Source organism: Chroicocephalus ridibundus, chromosome 1 (assembly GCF_963924245.1).
Source record: "Chroicocephalus ridibundus chromosome 1, bChrRid1.1, whole genome shotgun sequence".
Taxonomy (NCBI): domain Eukaryota; kingdom Metazoa; phylum Chordata; class Aves; order Charadriiformes; family Laridae; genus Chroicocephalus; species Chroicocephalus ridibundus.
Window position 1 is genome coordinate 85616992 of NC_086284.1, and position 14358 is coordinate 85631349.

General features: G+C 40.2%; 1 protein-coding gene across 1 annotated transcript in view; it reads right to left on the reverse strand.

The window, feature by feature from the left end:
• Positions 1-2945, reverse strand: part of VEGFD (vascular endothelial growth factor D) — a 32242-nt gene extending 29297 nt beyond the window's left edge. Inside the window, exon 1 of the mRNA XM_063342229.1 lies at positions 2333-2945. Within this exon, the coding sequence (XP_063198299.1) occupies positions 2333-2422 (90 nt within the window). The 5' untranslated portion in view covers positions 2423-2945. The remainder of the gene's footprint in view (positions 1-2332) is intronic.
• Between the last annotated feature and the right edge of the window lie 11413 nt (positions 2946-14358).

Genomic DNA, 14358 nt, shown 5'->3' on the forward strand with positions numbered 1-14358 from the left:
GAGGGAACGCCGGTCAAATGCTGGGAATGGAACAAGGCAGGAATGGAGAGAGGTAGGAGGAGCTGGGCCTGACGGGCACTGGACAACCTGCCTTGGTGTGCACATGGTGGTAAAAGGGACTCCTGTAGCTGGCACAGGTGGTGTATTTAAGGGTTGGGAAAAGCCAAACACAAGGAGATACTTGCTGAATCACAGCAACTTGTACATAGGCTTTTTAATATTCACGGCATTAATTAGGATATTTGTGGAAGGGGGATAAGAGAATATTTAAGTCCTTAGTCCCCCAAAACCCTATCGAATGATACCACACTGACACCACTTGATGGTTTAAACCATCAATGGGTTTAAAACTTCAGGTGTCCTGGGCAGAGCTCAGTTACTTGAACTCATATAAAGGGGCAAGAGCAGGTTGCAGGTGGTTGACCCTTCTTGGGTCTCACTAATTGCACATTACCTGCATCCTGACCTTGCGGGTTTTATCCAATGTCAATACTGCCATTGATCTTAAAGAATTTTAAAAAAATAAGGCATGATAGGTGAATGCAATACATAATTTCTGCAAATTCAATTTGAGGCGCAATCTGTAAGAATAGGCATAACCCTGTGTACCATTAAACACTGTCATATGAACAACTTTTTGTGGGGTATATCACATGCACACACACACACAAAAGCCCACATGTCATACATACTAAAACAACCCAGAAATCTAATATAACATGTAAAACATTAAAGGAAAAGTAATCCACAGTTTAGCCAAAAATCTCTGTCTACACAGAAAGAGCCAGAACAAGTGGAAAACCAGTCTTTTCCTTGTGGCAATCAGTGGCCAATGCGTGTGAAACACAGACCTTTTTAATGTGATTTACACGATACCTTCAGGACAGTCTTGGAAACTAGCAGCGATTTGTTATTATATACATACTCTGTGGCTAGGCTGGCTTCTTGAGAGTGGTAGCCAAATTACAATTAAAACAATTACAGACGTACATATGTTGAGTGGACAAAGCTATCACAGTGAATAATCTATAAACCAGTTTAAATTAGCAAGAAGAGCTCTTGCATTTATTCTAGGCAAAGTGGATAATATGGTTTCAAAATTTGATTAAAAGACTAACTAGCGGTTTACTACTATGCTGAATAAACTTGTGTCCCATGTGAGGACAGAATTATCATCACTGCCAATTATACAACGGTTAGTATTCTGTATTAGAAAGCACTTTCTGATTTAAAGTGATTCCTACATGTAAGAAACCAGTGATTTGTCATGCAGATCATAAAGGGAATGTATACAAGACTGATTACTCCGGTCCTAATGCCTTCAAAGCACTGATTGCTGAGATTGTAAATTGAAAGGCTTGTGAATGGTGAGCAGGCAAAGGGGTAAGTCATTAGTCATCCTGAGGCAGACATCGCTCACCGCTGCTAACTTCTTGTGCTGGCAACAGCAGGCTGCAATTAAGCACAGAACTTAGCATTTCTTTTCTAAAACACGGGTCAACATGCAGTGCAGTTCACAGACTAGTGTGTGGTCATCTCTTGCAAGCAGGAGGTTTTCTGAACTGAAAACAAAAGTATTAGCTTGTTTTGCTCTGTTGGTGAAAAACAAATAGTTTGTTCTGGACCACACACCGAATTAATCATTTTTGGACACACTGCACATATAGAAACTTGTTCCAGTTTTTGTTCTGATTTTTCAAAATGATTGTCCTGGATGTTCTCACATTGTCGCAGAAAGTCAGCTCTGAAAAATCCTCCTCTCAAGGTGAGGTTTCAGCTTAAATTTTGTTGCATGTATTGTATTCAGAAGAAAGGTTAGTTCCCAGGCAATGTGCTCTATTATTACTAGTTGCTGCTTATTTTAAAGTCCTGGATAACATCTCCTAATAAAACAAAAGAAAAACATTTCCCTGATTTCTGGCAAACAAGTGAACACGTGTTTTTAGGGGAAAATTTTCAGTACCAGGATACTAATTCCTGCAATTCTAAATACCTGAAATTAAAAAGCGTATTGAAAAGTATTCCAAATGCTCTGGCTTGCATTTTTGTTTAGATTTTCCTTTTATTTTGTATGACTGACACTAAAAGTTTAAGTTTAACAGGTACTTAATTTTAACTAGTAAAAAGACATAAAATATTAAATAGCAAATATGGATTTAACTTCTTTATAGATTGTCCTTTCCTCTATGGCTGCTAAACATCTGTGCAACTAAACCATCACAAAATAAACCCAAACACCAAAACAGCAAAAAGATCTCCACCTTGCACATTAAATTTATGTAATTCTGGCAATTCGAACCTTTAAGAATGACAGTAAATAAAGATCACCTACCTTCACAGACCCATTCTCATAGTCAGATCCTTGCAGCAGATGTAGAAAAGAAACTATGAAAATATTCACAGTTGCCCACGGTTTGTACATTCTGATGTTTAAAATCCACAGGTTACTACGCAGTCGTCGTCATACAGCTAGAGGTGTCTGTTTCGAAATGCATTTCTCTATCAGCAATACAGAAAAGAAAAGCTTCCAGAATTTCTCTTATAAACTCACAAAGGATTCCAACATATGAGAGTAAATATCTGGCTCTTTACTGCTCAAAACAATTGTAAGTTCATCTAGAGAGTGTAATTTCTTAGAGCAGATTTTAGATACACTTGAAAGAAAATCATGATAGTGATTTAAATAGATATGTATCTGTATATATACACATACACGCTCACAAATGATCAGGTATGGATTCCAGTTAATGCAGTTAATATATCTTCCATCAAGACACAAAGAGGCATTCAAAATCCATCTGTGATCCAGAAAATGTAAGAAATCTGCTCTAGTCTGTGCTCCGTGTTACGGCAGCCTTTTAAGATGGTAGTGTAGTGGCCAATGTTTTGAGCTCGAGAGCTGTAATCCAACTCTGTATTAAAACTTTTTTCACAACCTTCATGGAAGCTTGCAGAAGCATGTGTCTTAAATCTGATACAGACTTTGGCAGTAACACAGTCAAATTTTGGCTCTAATCCCATTTTGTCCCTACCAATAGCATACCAGTTTTTAAACTAACTGATGCAATCTAGACTCCCATTATTTTAAAGAAGATTACCTGAAACATGAAACTTCAGCACACGTTCTTACACAGCACACATATTTTAAGTTACTTCTTTAAAAAAAAAAAAAAAAAGAGAGAGGGAGGGAAAGGAAACAAGAAAGACTGACTTTCTTTAATGTGCTCTGTCTTCTGTGGCATAGGATTTTATGAATAGATTTTAAAAAGGAAAGTTAAAAACGATGTTTGACAACAGACACAATTTTGATTTTTTTTAATGAAAACTCATGAAGCTACAGATATAAAAGGAAAAATCTATTTTTATTGCAGCAAAACACAACCATTATTTCTGCCCCAAGATATGCATGCATTCTCACTGTATATTTCCACTGTTTAAAACTGAAATTAAGATCTAACATTTAAAATTTAAACATAGACAAAGGCTCTGACAATTATGCATGTTAAATCGATATTTCTGTACTCATATAATATATTGTGTTCAGGAGAGTAGTTCCACTCTCACATGGCTTAGGGTTTGCAGAATCAGACTCTACAGTTGTTAAAATAAAACAGTCACATACCTAATATTTCAGGGCACTGGTTTCCTACCTCTGACGTCCAAGCTTTAGCTCTCTTAAATACAAGTCACGCTTCTGTAACGATCATTAGCTTGCATAATTTCTTCTGAAGTATTCATCACAAACGGACATTGGAGAGAAAATTATTAGAATCCGTTCTTTCCAGCTGTTGTCAGTTAACTGAGTCATTATGTTTTAAAAGCATATATGTAACTGTATTATTTTTTAGCTTTGTCTTTTGCCACTTGTTTTGTGAAAGCAATCTATTTCCCATTTTTTTGGCTTTGTCTCCCACCCAGCCCACACTGGTTTGTAGAGCAGCAGGAATTTCACCTCTTTGAATTGGGTGTGAAAAAGCTTCTCTCTCCGTGTACCTGCTTCCCCCCCCGAACCCAGGCTGCCAGCAATATTCACACAGTTTCACAGGCCCCACGCTACAAGGGACATTCTGTGTCCGTACTGTAGTTTACCATTAAAATACTCTAAGTATTTCATTCATCATTTTAAATTAACATATAATCTAACGCTTATGTGCAGTTACCTTGACCTCATTTAATATCTCCATTTCCCTCCTGATACTAATATCCATCTCCTTGCAGAAGCTGAAAGCCTGCTAAAATAAATGAATATGCCTTAGCCTCGGGTGCACTGCTTCAGCACAAGGGATCAAACAAAAAATAACCACTATATTCTCAGGACTGGACGGTAATGACTTTCTATTGACCTGTAGTTAACTGGAGGGAGTACCCGGCCATCCACATCTCTCATTTATGGAATTATTATTTGAAACACAGACCCAAATTCACAAAACAGGCAAGAAGCAATACGTGCCCTTCATGCCCTAAAGCCTGGTGAGCGGGACACTTGTACAGCCTGTCTCCAGCACAGTTCAGGGATGAGCTGCTCTGCTCCCCTGGCAGGGCTGGTGCAGAATTTCACCAGCCAGGGCAGGCACCTGGAGCAAGCCTTCCCTCCGGCCGTCAGCCAGACGTCTTCTGTCCTTCTCACAGGCGTCACCTCTCCACTTCATAAGTTGGCAGAAGCAAGGAAGGGAAAGCCCAGGAGCAGTACTGAGGTTTTTAAATACCAGCTATGGAATTTCTCCCGTCAGGCCAGCAAGTGTTTAACTGCTTACACAAAGCAAAACAGCTTCAGCGGGGAGAGTGAAAAGCACCTGCGGTGGTATGTTCTGCAAATCAGCAAAGAATGTTTCTGAGAACAAGAGCATACCTCAGGTTTCTGCTCTAAATCAAGAAGGAAAGAGATTCACACCCAAGGGGTCTCACATCCTCAGCCTGACAGTGAGGGTGGTGGTTGCCTTTCTGCCCTTGCAAGACCCGCAAACTGTACTTAAAGGACTCTTAGCAATCCAGCACTAGAAAATCAAGAAACCTGGTTGTTTTGGAAATGTTGGAGGGAAGCACCTCAGTTAGTTAATATTTTGTGTGTGTTTTACTTCATCACTGTTACTTACCAAATTCAACTCTGAATTACAAATACATTTGGAAAGACCAAACTTGCATGTTTCTCAAAACAAACTGTTCATCAGAAACGTCTACCCATCTCTGGCTTCAGTGGGCTTTTTGGCAGGAAGACTGAACTGACCCTCAGGCACCGAATCAAACTCCTGTACAAGACCAAGTTAGATGCTGCAGGCAGAAGACAAAAAATACCTAGTCTCTCCCTTAGGACTCAGACACAGAGACTAGGAAAGAAGGAAAAAAAACGTTCTGGTAACTGCAGAGGACTTTAAATTTAGCTCAAAGTTGTTAGTGAAAGCAAAGGCAAAGCAAGAGAAATCAGTTGATATGACAGCACACCAACTCTGATGATGGATTTTTGGGAAACAGCTTTTTCACCACCTGCACCACTGTCCCCATCCCTTTCCCTGTTGCTCGTCTCTCTCCTCCAATTCAGGATACGAATCAGTGCTCCCTCTAGCAGCATCTCAGCCCTGCTCCTCACACAGCTTTGTTACCATTTTTCCTGCCTACTTCTGCACGGACAGCAATTTAAATACTTTTGCATTGGAGCTCAACACTCAGAAGTATGTTGAGATTATATTGCAGGCTGCCTGCAACAGCAGTGAACAGACTTGTTCTCTGACCAGACACCTCCTAGGTCTATGCCCTATGTTTTCACTTAATATATGAACACAAGTTAACAATACTAACATTCTAGTTTATTGTTTTATCTCAGTTTGCTATTGTACAACCACCTGCTCAGTTCTGTGCATGGCTCGGATTGGTATTTCATTTAAAATCTAGCACTGTATAAAAAAGTACTTATAATAAAATTAATGTCACTATTTACATGACTCTACTTTTGTAACTGAATAAGCAGCTCCACTGACATCAACTAGACTAAATATTGTGTAATTAACTGAGAATTCAAACATTTGTATCACCTTTGGGTGAGCAGCTAATAGATTAATACTGTGGCAATGAGTCAGCTCTTGGCAAGAAAAGCTTAAAAATTTAATTTTGTTAAGTCTATTTCAAATATTGGTCAACACTGATGTCTCAAATGGGTGAACAATACAGATGGAAAGAAGTTTAAATCTGCTTATCTGCAAACAGTATGTATAATTTATCAAACAATATTTTAAGCACGCGAGTCTTTATTCCGAAGTAACAGTCTCACATACATTGCACAGAAACCCTGATTCACCGATTCCCGTACTCTGTTTTTGTGATGGAAGAGAACATATAAAAGACCCAGAACTTGGCAGATATTCCAACGAACAGATTAATCGTACTTTCTTGGTATCTTCCGCTAATGTTTAAGACACAGAATACGAAGACCAAGTGCAGTTTATTTACCAGAACTGCTTACCATGGCACATTGCAGGTTCTGTACTTGGGCTTCACGGCAACCAAAGAGAATAAAGGCCAGTCCAGATGACTAGAACTCAAAAAATAGCACCATATGAAGCCTAGGCATTTCTTGCATGCGTACACACCCAGGGAACAGAAGAATTTCTTGACAGTGCTGAACAACTCATATTCTTCAAGCAGAAATTCTTTCAGGTGAGGCAGTAAATTCCTTCAGCTATCTGAAAATAACTTAGACCTGCAGATAGGTCCACACTAGTGTCCCTATTTGCCAGACAAAACTGAAAGGGAAACACCTCAAACAAAATCCATCTTCATTTGGAGAAATGTAACAAAACACACAAGGAAGATATTTCAGGCCTTTTAACACAAAGGCGAGCCATAAATCAATAGGACTACTCAGATCACGGAAGGTTTGTGAGGATGTGTCCTAAATAAACTCCAATTAAATTAGTCGGTCTCAGATTGCAAAGTTAAAATTGGAGATCAATAAAGGCAGTTCATTGCCTTTACTTCAAATAAAGTATTATTTTACCAGATACTTTGCACTTGAGAACTCGGCACAATTTCAAGTTTCAGCACGGCACAATGTTCAGGGAAATAACATAATTCCCAATGAAGGTCATTAAGTAAGTATTTGTAAGATGATTCTATGAGCAGATCTGTGCATTCCCTCTAAGTAATCCACGCACAGAGGAACCTCTGTTTTCTTGAAAATTACATAGAAAAAGAAAAATTGGGTCACTTATCTCAAATATTGCAAACAAGAATCTAACTTAGCTTTAGTAAGACACTCATGACACAGCAGTTATATGGCAATTAGAGGTCACTCAGTACATATTACTAAATTAATTATCAATTAATTATTAAATTAAAGTATTTTTTGTAAAATAAAGCAATGTTTAGTATCATGGCTACTGGCATCAGAAATTTCTGCGGAATAGAATAGCAGCATGCTTGCAACATCACACTAAGTGCTAAGCTGGATTGGTAAAATTTAGAAAAAAATGCAAAATCCAACCTGCAGAGTCTGAGATTCAGGGCACGAGGAGACTCTGCCAAAGCTGTGCAAGGGAGTGACGGGGGCAGCACTGACCCGCCACCTCCACAGCCAGCCCTCGTGCTAGGCAGGCTGCTGCTTTGTCTCATAAGATTAGACTTCAGCCACCCTGCCATTAGATAGCCTAATTGTCTACTTGCTGCAGCAAACCTGGAGCTCAGTGCGGGCTGAAAAACCTGGCTGAGAAGCGGGCCTACCCGAGTGGGTGCCGTGCCCCTGCTGCGCTCCTCCAGGCTGCAGTGGCTAAACTGCTATCCATACCCAATCTAGCTAGCTGAAAGTTCACTCGGGAATGTCTACACAAGCTACAAACACACCCTTGGCTGAAGGGCAGGCATACCCTCAGCTCGAGCAAATACCAACCACAACATCCACCAGTTCCAGTTCTCAGCCACACCACGCTGCGGCCCAGCGCGGGGGAGGGACCCTGGTGTTAATGGCACGCAGCGGGAGGAGCGCCGTCAGCAAAAGGCAGATAAAAATCACAAACAAACATTTTTTGGTTGAACTTTCGAGCGATGAACACACCTCTGAATTGCTCTGTCTTTGAAAGGCTCTGCCCCAACCTCGTGAAGAGCACAGCTGCCTTGCCACCCTTCTCTAGTTCACATTTGTAATACCCAACGCCTGGAAAGATGGAGAGTCACTGTGGGGATGGCTGCTGTGCTGAGGGACAGCTTTAGCGAGCCCAAGTATGAAGAAATTGGTGTTTCTTTGGTTTCCGTGCTTCGATTGTGTCTGTGTAACTCCACCTTCTAAGGAGCCTAACCTACACGGCCCCTGATCCAGAGAGCAAGACCTCTCTCTGGATTCCTGTAATTCATATTTATCTGCAACAATGGGAGCTCTGTGTCTGCTTGTCTTCACATCCATCTGTGTTTACATAACCGTTAATGAGGGCACAACTGGAACGATAATCAAACTTTAATTACAGAGGCATGTAATAGCATTCACAAGCCTTTATTTCGCTTGTGACTTTTATAAGTCCTCGCTGCATCTTACAGAGAAGTGAGGCAAGCTAAACAGAAAGATAAAAGAGGTCTCAAGGTTAAGGAGAAGAAAGGGCAAGAAAAAAGCAGGGAGGGAGGGGAGACGAGAAGAAGGAGAGAGGAGGAAGGAGCAAGGGAGCTCTGACCAGGGAGCAGATGCCATCCTCCACACCTATTATTGTAGAGAGGGACCTGCCTCCAGACTGTGAAACACTGGCTGGCTGGTGTTCAGGTATGTCTGAGGACTACTACCTTTTCAAGTCAGATGTCTGAAACGGCTCACAAAGCCAAGGAAGGAAGCAGTTACCAAGAGGATGGATTCAACGTCAACAGTTCAATGTCTAATTCTATCTGACACCATCCTCTGATACTCTACAGTAAGACAGGGAGGTATAACTGCAAAGCACAGTGAGTATCCAAACAGCCAAATCCTGAATGGGTTGCGAGCGAAACAGATGAACTCGTGGGTGCTTATGAAGAAGAAAATGATAATAGGTTCTCATTTTCTCCTGTACATGTGGCACTGTTGCTAAATCACCCTGGGACTTAAGGGTATGCACAGCTTGCACCAACTTGCATAACTGAATAGACATTTGTTGTATTATGCACATCAAGCCTAGAAGTTCTCAAGAGAAAGATGTGACTGCAGATGACATCAACATCCATAACCTTGCAGTCTCTGGGTGATGTCTTAAGCAAGTTAAAGAGCCTTCTCTGCTCCTGCTGTACACACTCCTGTGCTCCTTCTGCAATGGACGAGTAGCACCAGCTTGCAATTACTCTTTGGTCAGAACAAGATGTTAGATATTTCCATGTGGAAGAGCAACAACACAGTTTGTATTTTAAACATTTCCTTTTTTTCTCATCCAGTACTGTAGAGTCCTACAGCAATATAATTCAAGTGGCTGTAGGGTGGATGGTGGCAGCAGAGCAGCTACAAGACATCAGGGAGATCTGACACAGCCTCAAAATGATGAAAATAGCATCACAAAACATCTGTTAGATGAGAAAATACTCATTTAGTCCAGTCACTGTTGCATTCTCAGAGGTCAAAGAGCAAATATATGTTACAAGGCTGGTCAGTTAAAGCTGAATTCATGCAAGGATATTTTCTGAAGCAGTCCTTACCACAGGATCACCTTCAAGTGCTCCCGGAGAGCTTCACCCAACTCATCATGACTTTTCTTTGAGGTAGGCAGGCTTTGTGATAGAAGTGAAAAATGCAAGATTAGTTTCATCTTTGCACTTCAGGCACCAGGCTAAACTTCATCAACGTAAACAGTCGGTGGAACCGTAGGCATGACTTAGTCTATCATAGCAGTACCACAGAAAAAAAATTAGTCTCACAACCAAATGTATTTACCTAAAATGTAAATTAGCCTTTGGCATTTTTCTGGACATTTTAATCATATCCAGCCTACTCAAAAAATTCATTAGTTAAAAGTAATACAGAATACCTCAAGTTCAAGCACCTGGCCAAGTTCAAGGGCTCAGATGTTTCTTGCTTCCTAGTTCTGATGTCCTGTCAGGGAGATGAGGCCTTGAAATAAGCAGAAACAAACCCCTGGGAACACTTTCTGTGCCCAAGTCCCAGACTCTTGACCCAGTGGGTATGGGCAGAGTATACTGTGAAAACATCCTGCCCCTCAAGGCTAGCCAGGAACTCCAAGGCCAAGCCAGAAACACAAGGTAGCTTAAAGAAACCTGTATTTACCCTCCCTGCCTCTCCCTCTCTTCATTGAAAACAAAACATCATTTTTCAGGAACTTTCAGCAGTAAAAATTCCTTGGAACAACTGCCTTCACCCAGCATTTCTCCTGAACTGAATCCCCCCACTCCCCGTACAGACGTTTTCACAAATAAAGGCAATGAGCAGATCAGAGAAAACAGGCAGAGAAATAGAAGCAAATAAGTCCAGAGGGAGCAAATTTTGATACAAGTCCTAGGCAAACTGGTGGGAGGTATGCCAGCAAGAGAGTGACAATAGAAGGGTTTATACATTTATTTTCTACAGGTGATTTCCTTGCTTCCTTCTGTAGCACACTGAAGCAACATCCTTGGAGCAATATATGCATATATAACAGATGGTCTGAGAACAAGTACAAGGTCCAGCATAATTGACCAGGCAGCGAACACCCTGAGAGTATGCACGCAGTGGTTTGCAATGACAGCAAAGCCCTGAAAGTCAATTTCAGGACTTGTACCTATTTGAGGACACTTCAGAGTAACAACTGAGTAATCTGAAAATAAAACCCATCTGGTGAATCTTAAAGTTTGGGGATGAAATGTTTATTATTTACATTTGGTTTCACTGGTTTAACATTCACAAACACTAGGCTGATAAAAGGGTAAATCATTTCCCTGACATCAGCAGGGGAGAATTAATGATCTTTCTCTTGAGGATGTTTAGAGAAGTAAATGTATACTGTAAAGTACGTATATCACAAAGTTCATCTCTAGCTCTAATAGGATGATTTTTTTCACACTTAAAACACCACAGCACTTCTGTGCTTTTCCAAGAAATCCATGTTTCCTGTCTCTATTACATCCTATTGCAATCAATAATGTATAAACATAAACACAGTCTGTCAACCTCACCCTGCACTTCCTATTGAAAACAAAATAAAAGATGGCCTGGCCAACTGATTTTTGTAAAGAGTTTTCGTCCCCAAGTTGATACTGCTACTCCAGCTCTGTCTCCCTGCATACCAAGAACAAACGAACACTTCGGATCCATCATCATCAGGTCAGTCACATAATTGAAACGAACATCTCTAATGCCCATCCACTGCAGACATCAGGGTTCAGAAGACCAGGTGCCACCAAGGCTTCTCAAAGGACAGAAGGAGTCCTGAAGCAGCTCAGAGAGTGCCCTGGCATTCATTCGTATCTGAGCCTGCTGGTCTCGCACCAGCTGGTCTCACACCATAACCTATTGTTTTATGCCTGCTGTTCCCCACATCTGCTCACAAGTGTAAGATTCTTCAACTGTGTTCAAATAACACAGAAAGCCTGATGGATCACCCACCAGTCACAGTGGTGTAGAGCGCTTGGCCATATAAACCACAAGGTCTTACACAGAGTATTTTGTAATGTCACAACAGCTCTGAGAGACCTTTTCATCCATCTGGGAATTAGTCTGTTGGTGGTATTTGATGAATACACCGTTAACTTACGCCTCTAGCACTGCCTTTTGGCTAGGCTAGTCATAAAAAAATCCTCTAGGCTAAGGAGGGCAGTCAGGGAATGGCAAGCAAATCTGTGTCATTTAAAAGAAAAGAGAAATGACAAGAACCAAGTAAAATAATGACATAATCCTTAAGTTCATATCAACTGCTAGGTTAACCTTTAAATGAAGTGGAGAAACTTGATAGAAGAATTTCTAATATAAAAAGCAAACAATATTTCGATTCTGAAATAGCATATACCGATTAAAAGTAAGAAATTAAAAAAGAGCAAAGAAAACAGGCAGACATGAGTACAAAGGAAATTACACCTTAATTAACAAAAAAAATTCTGGGAACGTATCACAGCTGTGACAGGTTAGAAAACAGTAGTTAACTTAATATCCAATTTTCAACCAGTTTTAAAACCCTGCGAAAAATACATGATCTCTACCTAAATCTTCAACTCTTGCTCTTTTGATGGCTTCACTTTGACAGAAAGCTCTTCAGGAATAAGATCAGTCCTTATCTGATGGATACTAAATCTTAAAGAACTGGAGATGTAGTAAAATATTTTCAGGTTTTCAAAAAATATTTATCAATGCTCCATAAAAGACACAAAGAAGCAGGTTTTAACCCAATAAGCAGTTTTTAATCAATGCCTTTCAGTATTGACGGGGAACTGAGGATACCTCTAGATTGTTAAATATAAAAGAGACAGTCAGAGAGTTTTGAGTATTGGATGTCTGCTACTTCCACCCTAATTCATAGTTACCTTGCTCCCTGGCCCTGTTTTGGACCACTCAGGTTAGCTCACTCCAAGGCAACACCCAGGTGTGGTTCTGGCGAGAGTTCATTCCAGAGATCTCTTTATCAATGAACAAGACTGTAGCAAGGGGATTCCCTGATTCCCCTCACACAGAGCCATACGGTAGTCTTCAAGCAGGCTTTGCATCTTCCAACATGCACAAGTGTTTTCCTGTCATGCCCTGAGGCATGGTAGGTACATAATTATGATCTAATAATTAAGTCATTAAGGCTAATGATGTTTAAAAAGTCATAAAAAGGGACAATTATGACTTAAAGCCACAGGAACATCACACGGAGCTTAGAGACGTCTGGCCAAATACTGGCATATTCAGCCAACCTGCTCATAAATACAAGCCTGGCAGGTTGACCTGAAGCAATCTGGACTTAAGTGTCTTGACCACAGGGAGAGAGCCTGGCCTTCTTTTATTCAACATTATAATCCAGTGGACTACCTGAGGCTTAGAAAATGTATTCTATTGGGAAAGTTTTGTACAGATCTGCATCTTCTATGACCTTTGATGCAAGGAACACTGACTTCCCTGGTTTTAATTGTCTTCTGCTTATGAGGGACCAAAGCAAATACAGCAAACACATAATTACTTATGAATCTTTCTGCCAAGCTGGACTCCACGTTAAGAATATTTCTCCGGCATGCATACCACCCCAGCCACCATTGTTCTACATACAATAAAGAGCACTCAGCAGGAGAGGAAGCAGAACACAGCAAAAGAGCAGATGAGACAGACAGAGGATGAGAGGATCCCAACATGATGTAGGTTCATCAGGACTCATAGTGACTTAGGATGTCTACGTTACTTCCCCAAAGACACAATCTGTCTTCCTATTAGAGTCTCACCAGACGATCCCCAAGGCTGGAAAGGTAGGCAGTACACAAGACAAATTCATCTGGAGAATAGTTATCATATTAAGTGAAACTACAGGTCCTGTTTTCCTATTTTGGGGAAAAGAAGAACTTTATTCTGGGCTACTTAAATTTTCAGAATTGCAAAAGAGATTTAAAAGGAACAATCAGCCCAGGTGAAACTGTTCCTGCTGACATCAATGGAAAGGTCCTCTTTCCAATTTCAACTTAAAAATTAATGCAGAAGTTGAGGGGTTGATGTGTATCATAAAACTAAGAAAATGTTGAGCAATTAGTAAAAGCACAAGCATTATAGAATATTTAGGAACTTTCTGATCTAAAAGTTTTGAGAGAATCTTTGTAAATTTGTACTTTGAAGGCTGCAGGGAGGTGCAAGGAAGGTGACAAGCCCACAGTTACAGTTTATGGCAACTATGTCGATAACTCTCATCTTAATTCGTATCAAGAATTGTCCTTCAGGCTGCAATTATTAGGGCAGAGCTACCTTGTTCTCAAACTGAACAGCCACCATCAGTCAATACACTATGTGGCAAAGTTCTACGTATTGTTTAGCGTCATCAAGATCTTTGAATAATACATTTAATTATGAAAATAAATTATAGGGAGTTGTATATTCTGAAATATGTTAAACACCTTGATAGTGTTTTGAAAGTGAAAATTATTTTGCTTAGAAATATTTATGATTCTCTTAAAAATCAAAAAAATTCAAGGATTCTTTTTCTTTAATACCTTCAGATTCAGTCTTTCTCAGTGTTGACAGACAATGTTTCCACCGTGGAAGAAGGTCGTTTTCCCTCCACTTTTAAGCTAGATCTGGCCCATGTTGTTGCATGGACTATAGATAAGAAATGTCTGAAATACTCTAGTACACGTTTTAAAATGCAGGAGAAGATGATACAAAGGAGAGGAGTCCTTAAAAAGTGGATAGTCCCATTTAAATAAGACCTTACATTCTTATGACATTTCATTGTCAGCAGAGAACTGTCCCACAAGGTCCTC